This window comes from Phyllobates terribilis, unplaced genomic scaffold, assembly GCF_046119375.1.
Source record: "Phyllobates terribilis strain yellow unplaced genomic scaffold, ASM4611937v1 Scaffold_296__1_contigs__length_2355070, whole genome shotgun sequence".
In the NCBI taxonomy this organism is placed as follows: Eukaryota; Metazoa; Chordata; class Amphibia; order Anura; family Dendrobatidae; genus Phyllobates; species Phyllobates terribilis.
Genome location: NW_027363056.1, coordinates 1266939 through 1276142, shown reverse-complemented (window position 1 = coordinate 1276142; position 9204 = coordinate 1266939). Strand labels below are relative to the sequence as shown.

At 41.9% G+C, this 9204-nt stretch overlaps 1 protein-coding gene across 1 annotated transcript; it reads right to left on the bottom strand.

Moving 5' to 3' along the window:
* Positions 1-3479: 3479 nt before the first annotated feature.
* LOC141220450 (basic phospholipase A2 PLA-B-like) lies at positions 3480-8905 on the bottom strand. Its single transcript, XM_073666366.1, has 4 exons — positions 8769-8905; positions 8456-8600; positions 4552-4652; positions 3480-3788 (listed from the first exon to the last, which is right to left on the bottom strand). Exons 1-4 carry the CDS (start codon positions 8866-8868, stop codon positions 3601-3603), a joined length of 534 nt encoding a protein of 177 aa, XP_073522467.1. The 5' UTR covers positions 8869-8905; the 3' UTR covers positions 3480-3600.
* Positions 8906-9204: the final 299 nt, after the last annotated feature.

The window sequence follows — 9204 nt, the reverse complement described above, 5'->3', positions numbered from 1 at the left end:
GTGTCATTCTCAATACTTTTGGCCATGACTGTATGTACACAGTGACTGCACCAGCAGAATAGTGAGTGCAGCTCTGGAGTATAATACAGGATGTAACTCAGGATCAGTAATGTAATGTATGTACACAGTGACTGCACCAGCAGAAGAGTGAGTGCAGCTCTGGAGAATAATGCAGGATGTAACTTAGGATCAGTAATGTAATGTATGTACACAGTGACAGCATCAGCAGAATAATGAGTGCAGCTCTGGAGTATAATACAGGATGTAACTCAGGATCTGTAATGTAATTTATGTACGCAGTGACTGCACCAGCAGAATAGTGAGTGCAGCTCTGGAGTATAATACAGGATGTAACTCAGGATCAGTAATGTAATGTATGTACATAGTTACTGCACCAGCAGAATAGTGAGTGCAGCTCTAGAGTATAATACAGTAGGTAATTTAGGATCAGTACAGGATCAGTAATGTAAAGTATGTACACAGTGACTGCACCAACAGAATAGTGAGTGCAGCTCTGGAGTATAATACAGGATGTAACTCAGGGTCAGTAATGTAATGTATGTACACAGTGACTGCACCAGCAGAATAGTGAGTGCAGCTCTGGAGTATAATACAGGATGTAACTCAGGGTCAGTAATGTAATGTATGTACATGGTGACTGTACCAGCAGTCTAGTGAGTGCAGCTCTGGAGTATAATACAGGATGTAACTCAGGATCAGTAATGTAATGTATGTACACAGTGACTGCACCAGCAGAATAGTGAGTGCAGCTCTGGAGTATAATACAGGATGTAACTCAGGATCAGTAATGTAAAGTATGTACACAGTGACTGCACCAGCATAATAGTGAGTGCAGCTCTGGAGTATAATAGAGGATGTAACTCAGGATCAGTTATGTAATGTATGTACACAGTGACAGCATCAGCAGAATAGTGAGTGCAGCTCTGGAGTATAATACTGGATGTAACTCAGGATCAGTAATGTAATGTATGTACACAGTGACTGCACCAGCAGAATAGTGAGTGCAGCTCTGGAGTATAATACAGGAGGTAACTTAGGATCAGTAATGTAATGTATGTACACAGTGACTGCACCAGCAGAATAGTGAGTGCAGCTCTGGAGTATAATACAGGATGTAACTTAGGATCAGTAATGTAATGTATGTACACAGTGACTGCACCAGCAGAATAGTGAGTGCCGCTCTGGAATATAATACAGGATGTAACTCAGGATCAGTAATGTAATGTATGTACACAGTGACTGCACCAGCAGAATATTGATTGCAGCTCTGGAGTATAATACAGGATGTAACTCAGGATCAGTAATGTAATGTATGGACACAGTGACTGCACCAGCAGAATAGTGAGTGCAGCTCTGGAGTATAATACAGGATGTAACTCAGAATCAGTAATGTAATGTATGTACACAGTGACTGCACCAGCAGAATAGTGAGTGCAGCTCTGGGGTATAATACAGGATGTAACTCAGGATCAGTAATGTAATGTATGTACACAGTGACTGCACCAGCAGAATAGTGAGTGCAGCTCTGGAGAATAATACAGGATGTAACTTAGGATCAGTAATGTAATGTATGTACACAGTGACAGCATTAGCAGAATAGTGAGTGCAGCTCTGGAGTATAATACTGGATGTAACTCAGGATCACTAATGTAATGTATGTACACAGTGACTACACCAGCAGAATAGTGAGTGCAGCTCTGGAGTATAATACAGGATGTAACTCAGGATCAGTTATGTAATGTATTTACACGGTGACACCACCAGCAGAATAGTGAGTGCAGCTCTGGAGTATAATACAGGATGTAACTCAGGATCAGTAATGTAATGTATGGACACAGTGACGCCACCAGCAGAATAGTGAGTGCAGCTCTGGAGTATAATACAGGATGTAACTCAGGATCAGTAATGTAATGTATGTACACAGTGACTGCACCAGCAGAATAGTGAGTGCAGCTCTGGAGAATAATACAGGATGTAACTTAGGATCAGTAATGTAATGTATGTACACAGTGACAGCATTAGCAGAATAGTGAGTGCAGCTCTGGAGTATAATACTGGATGTAACTCAGGATCACTAATGTAATGTATGTACACAGTGACTACACCAGCAGAATAGTGAGTGCAGCTCTGGAGTATAATACAGGATGTAACTCAGGATCAGTTATGTAATGTATTTACATGGTGACTGTACGAGCAGTCTAGTGAGTGCAGCTCTGGAGTATAATACAGGATGTAACTCAGGATCAGTAATGTAATGTATGTACACAGTGACACCACCAGCAGAATAGTGAGTGCAGCTCTGGAGTATAATACAGGATGTAACTCAGGATCAGTTATGTAATGTATTTACATGGTGACTGTACCAGCAGAATAGTGAGTGCAGCTCTGGAGTATAATACAGGATGTAACTCAGGATCAGTTATGTAATGTATTTACACGGTGACACCACCAGCAGAATAGTGAGTGCAGCTCTGGAGTATAATACAGGTTGTAACTTAGTATCAGTTATGTAATATATGTACACAGTGACTGCACCAGCAGAATAGTGAGTGCAGCTCTGGGGTATAATACAGGAGGTAGCTCAGGATCAGTAATGTAATGTATGTACACAGTGACTGCACCAGCAGAATAGTGAGTGCAGCTCTGGAGTATAATACAGGATGTAACTCAGGATCAGTTATGTAATGTATTTACATGGTGACTGTACCAGCAGAATAGTGAGTGCAGCTCTGGAGTATAATACAGGATGTAACTCAGGATCAGTTATGTAATGTATTTACACGGTGACACCACCAGCAGAATAGTGAGTGCAGCTCTGGAGTATAATACAGGTTGTAACTTAGTATCAGTTATGTAATGTATGTACACAGTGACTGCACCAGCAGAATAGTGAGTGCAGCTCTGGGGTATAATACAGGAGGTAGCTCAGGATCAGTAATGTAATGTATGTACACAGTGACTGCACCAGCAGAATAGTGAGTGCAGCTCTGGAGTATAATACAGGAGGTAACTCAGGATCAGTAATGTAATGTATGTACACAGTGACTGCACCAGCAGAATAGTGAGTGCAGCTCTGGAGTATAATACAGGATGTAACTCAGAATCAGTAATGTAATGTATGTACATAGTGACTGCACCAGCAGAATAGTGAGTGCAGCTCTGGAGTATAATACAGGATGTAACTCAGAATCAGTAATGTAATGTATGTACACAGTGACTGCACCAGCAGAATAGTGAATATGAAGAGGTTAAATACAGCACAAACTTCAGAAGAAAACGACCCAATTATTTATATTAATTGTAGATTTATATTCTTAGTACAGGATCAGTAATGTAATATATGTACACACTGACTGCACCAGCAGAATAGTGAGTGCAGCTCTGGAGTATAATGCAGGATGTAACTCAGGATCAGTAATGTAATGTATGTACACAGTGACGCCACCAGCAGCACATAGATGTTGAATATCTCCCCATGACGATGTCACAGCAGCCTTCTTGGTTGTGTCCTCGGTTTCTAATAACAATTAATTGGAGGAATACAGTGTAAAGTTCTTATGAGATCTGATACAATAAATATTATATTAATTTTTTTCCGAACAAGAACTTCGTAAATGATTCATCACTGCATGATTTAATTTTCTTGTAACACTTTTCTCCATAGTTTGAGTTCTTCTCTGAATTCTTGGTGTTCATTAAACATATCATGGCTTTCCGGTCGCACTCACAGGCTCGTGTGGCACATACTCCTATGTACCTATTCCGATCTGCGGGAGTAACAGAAACATTTATCATTATGAAGGATCCGTGTCTGAGACATGAGACAAAGGATCTGTAATCTGATTTAATAGTGAATGGTGCGGACAACAAATTTCCAGTTTATGTGAAAAGAATTAAAGAAGTTTTATAAAATACCTCAGCCGTGATAAAGCGACTTCTCGTTGACTAAATAAAGTTTAAATGCTGCCGATTCTGAATTCAATACTTCTATATCTTTCTAATAGGCTTTCAACCAATTAGTCAAACAGTTTGCACCATGAATGTGGCATAAAACTGAAATTTTGTAACTTCTGCCATTTTTCTGCTAGTTCTTCTAACTTTTGAAAAGTGGGTGAAGCTTAGCGGAGGGTGTGGTCGAGCACGACCTCACAAATTCATTATAATATATAGCAGGAAAATGGCATAAAGTAATATAGAAATAAACTCTGATCCGTGACTGCAGCACAGTTCTGTCCCTGGTGCCCGGCAGCTGAACGATGCACCAGATTCACTATGACCTCTACGCTTCTATTGAGCGTCTTACTCCAGCGCACCCGAGATCATGACTGGAAATTAAAACATCAGTTTTGGTGAATCAGGGCCGTTATACCTAAAACTTCTATACAAGTTTAATATCTCTGAATGAAGTGTGTGAACTAGAACATTTTTAACTCTATCTAAAAAAAATTGTAATCACAGCTGAGGGTTTGTTACACTCGTATCTCCCAATGTCACCTTGTATCCTGACCCCAAAGAGAACGGTGCACTTACCACAAGTGATGGTCCCATTACTGTAAGTGTAAGAGTATGGCTGAAAAAGTTTGAAACAATCGTATATATCTCTATAGCAGCAGTCTCGTATACCGCAGCACCTGAGGGAGCAAAAGAGTAATGTCACCAGGGGCGAAACTATAATGTGTTCATCTCCACCTGGGCCCTGGAGGCAAAAAAGAAAAATATCCTGTTGGTCTGTAGGAGACCCATCCTATTAACTAGTGATGAGCGAGCATGCTCGCCACTGCTCGGTACTCGCCCGAGCATCTCAGTACTCGAGATGCTCGGAGCTCGCCGAGTACTTTCGAGATGCTCGGGCGGGAGCTAGGGTCCCCGTCCTGCATGTTTGGCGCTATTTAGAGCACCAATCATTCAGGGATTGTCTGTCACTCACTGTAATGTCACTGGGAACAGTGCTCACAGTGAAACATGAAAAGCCGGCAATTCAGCAGCGGCATACACCAGTACCCGACAATTTAGAACAAAAAGAATAGAGCATCACACATCGACTAGATAGATAGAAACATGTCAGTCACATATATAATAAGTACAGTGACAGTGTTGGTCACTGTACTTGTCATTTAGTGTTAAAATAAAGGATTTATTAAAAAAAAAAAACTGGCGTGGGGTTCCCCGTAATTTTAGTCTCTAGCGGAGGTTAAGCAAACGGCTGGGGCAGATGTTTGAAGCCTGGGAAGGGGGTAATACCCACGGAGCTTCCCAGGCTACTAATATCAGCCCCCAGCTGAATACCTAGCCTTTACTAGCGATTAAAATGGGGGACCCAAAACAAAATGACGTGGGGTCTCCCCTATTTTAATAGCTAGCAAAGGGTAGACAGACAGCTGGGGGCTGATATTAATAGCCCAGGAAGGGTGCCATGAATATTGGCCCCCTCCCAGCCTGTCCTGTCAATGCAGCAGAGCTGAAGCCGTCCTGGGACCCATGGAAAGGTAAGGATGAGGTTGGTTTATTATTTTACTTTTATTGCAGGAGATCGTTGGCTTGAGCTGGAATGGGCGTGATGGTAAGTAGAGTTTAATTTAGAACATTAAAGAATTGTGTCTTTATTTCAATTAAAGGACTTTATTCTGGGTGTTTATGTTTTTTTTTTAACTTTCACTATGGGGTTAGTAATGGGGGTGTCTTATAGATGCCTCTCCATTACTAACCTGGGCTTGATGTCAGCTGGCATTATAAGCTGACATCAACCCTAACCCTATTACCCCACTGCCACCGCTACAGGGCAGTGGGAAGAGCGAGGCTAAGTGCCAGAATTGGCACATCCATTTCTGGGGCGGCTGAGGGCTGGTGTTTCTAGCCTGGGAGGGGGCCAATATTCATGGCACCCTTCCTGGGCTATTAATATCAGCCCCCAGCTGTCTGCCTAGCCTTTGCTGGCTATTAAAATAGGGGGGACCTCACGTAATTTTTTTTGGGTCCCCCATTTTAATAGCTAGTAAAGACTAGGTATTACCCCCTTCCCAGGCTTCAAACATTTGCCCCAGCCGTCTGCTTAACCTCCGCTAGAGACTAAAATTACGGGGTACCCCACGCCAATTTTTTTTTTTTTTAATAAATCCTTTATTTTAACACTAAATGAAAAGTACAGTGACCAACACTGTCACTCTACTTATTATATATGTGACTGACATGTTTCTATCTATCTAATCTATGTGTGATGCTCTATTCTTTCTGTTCTAAATTGTCAGTACCAGTGTATGCCGCTGATGAATTGCCGGACGGCTTTTTTAAAGAGACAGGTGCATGAAAATCGGAGGGCACTAGTGTGTTCCAAGTGCCCTGCTATGTTTTTCATGCACCCTCCTATATACCCTGCCTGCCTGTCTGCCTATATATACTGCCTGCCTGACATCTAATTGAGCACTGTTCCCATCGATTTTGGCAATTTTTGACCTTCTGCAGACCGCCGGGGAGGAGCACCAGAAAAATGCTCGAGTTTCCCATAGACTTACATTGGGCTCGTAGCTCGGGTCGAGCACCCGAGTATTCCAATTTGCTCGACCCGAGCAACGAGTACCCCAGCATTTTACTGCTCGCTCATCACTACTATTAACCCTTGTGTGTGCGTCAGCGCAATGACTGCCCGTTCGTCTGTCTGGACCTTGTCAGCGGACTCATCCGGATCCTGTATTTTGTGAATATCTGTTGTTTTTTTATATAATAGAAGCTTGTGGGGATATCATAAACAATGGGGGACCCTCATACACTGCGGGGGTAATTGTGGGGGGCTCTGAAATGGTGTGGGAGGGCCCTCATACTTTATAGGAACTACTCTTGGGGCCCTTGTAAAGTGTGGGGTCCATTATACAGTTTGATAATCTATTAGAGGTCATCTGCAGTCCTATGTAACAACACAGATAACACAGTGATGACTCTCTGAGTACAGATAATGTAGTAGATGTCACCTGCAGTCCTATGTAACACCACGGAGAGCACAGTGATAGCCTTCTGAGTACAGATAATGTAGTAGATGTCACCTGCAGTCCTATGTAACACCACAGATAACACAGTGATGACTCTCTGAGCACAGATAATGTAGTAGATGTCACCCGCAGTCCTATGTAACACCACAGATAACACAGTGATAACTCTCTGAGCACAGATAATGTAGTAGATGTCACCTGCAGTCCTATGTAACACCACAGATAACACAGTGGTATCTCTCTGAGTACAGATACTGTAGTAGATGACACCTGCAGTCCTATGTAACACCACAGATAACACAGTGATAACTCCCTGAGTACAGATAATCTAATAGATGTTACCTGCAGTCCTATGTAACACCACAGATAACATTGATAATTCTCTGAGTACAGATAATGTAGTAGATGTCACCTGCAGTCCTATGTAACATCACAGATAACACAGTGATAACTCTCTGAGTACAGATAATGTAGTAGATGTCACTTGCAGTCCTATGGAACACCACAGATAACACAGTGATAACTCTCTGAGTACAGATAATGTAGTAGATGTCACATGCAGTCCTATGTAACACCACAGATAACACAGTGATAACTCTCTGAGTACAGATAATGTAGTAGATGTCACCTGCAGTCCTATGTAACACCACAGATAACACAGTGATAACTCTCTGAGTACAGATAATGTAGTAGATGTCACCTACAGTCCTATGTAACACCACAGATAACACAGTGATAACTCTCTGAGTACAGATAATGTAGTAGATGTCACCTGCAGTCCTTTGGAACACCACAGATAACACAGTGATAACTCTCTGAGTACAGATAATGTAGTAGATGTCACCTGCAGTCCTATGTAACACCACAGATAACACAGTGATAACTCTCTGAGTACAGATAATATAGTAGATATCACCTGCAGTCCCATGTAACACCACAGATAACACAGTGATAACTCTCTGAGTACAGATAATGTAGTAGATATCACCTGCAGTCCTATGTAGCACCACAGATAACACAGTGATAACTCTCTGAGTACAGATAATGTAGTAGATGTCACCTGCAGTCCTATGTAACACCACAGATAACACAGTGATAACTCTCTGAGTACAGATAATGTAGTAGATGTCACATGCAGTCCTATGTAACACCACAGATAACACAGTGATAACTCTCTGAGTACAGATAATGTAGTAGATGTCACATGCAGTCCTATGTAACACCACAGATAACACAGTGATAACTATCTGAGTACAGATAATGTAGTAGATGTCACCTGCAGTCCTATGTAACACCACAGATAACACAGTGATAACTCTCTGAGTACAGATAATGTATTAGATGTCACCTGCAGTCCCATGTAACACCACAGATAATACAGTGATAACTCTCTGTGTTTTATCTGTGGTGTTACATAGGACTGCAGGTCACATCTTGTATAGATTTTCACTTACCTTCGAATACGATCCAATATTTGATCGCTTGTTTTTTTCGCACATATGCAGTCATTAGGAAGAGCATCTGATATCTCTTTGTTCGTTGTTTCTTTCACCATCATTTTGAAATCTTTGTGATGGATTATGATGCCGTCCACCGACCCTAGAAGATAAAAGCCGCCATCACTTGTTGTGTGACACTGATCGGAGCAGTCACCAGGAATGACGGATGTTACAGGGAATATTCCTCTTCTGGATCAGGAGCTGCCTGGAGATCAGTCCCTACTATATTCCCATTACCTGAGAGGCTCCAGATAATATCAGGACTTACCGAGACTAAGGAGGAGCAGCAGACAGGTTATCATTGTGCCCAGGAGACCGAGGGGAATATCCAGGAGAAGACGATGTGTAAGAACAGCAGATGCCACCATGCTTTATATCCTCCTGATATATGCACTACATATTCCTACCACTAGGTGGGGCTGCAGAGCGCTATCTGCTATTGGCTGCCTGGGGGTTTATTACCTAATAACAGCATCATATGATCCGGTGATAGTGTACGGAAACATTAACCCTTACCTGTTCAGTACGTGTGATTTTGGGGAAACAAAATTTTTCCCACAGAATCAATAGATGGTGGAATGTGTGTGATAATGACCACGGAGTGAAAATGTAACAACACAAAATATTGGCAGAACTGTACATTTTGGGGAGAGTAGGCATTTTCACCACAGTAAGAATTACTAGATTATATTCTAATATATATG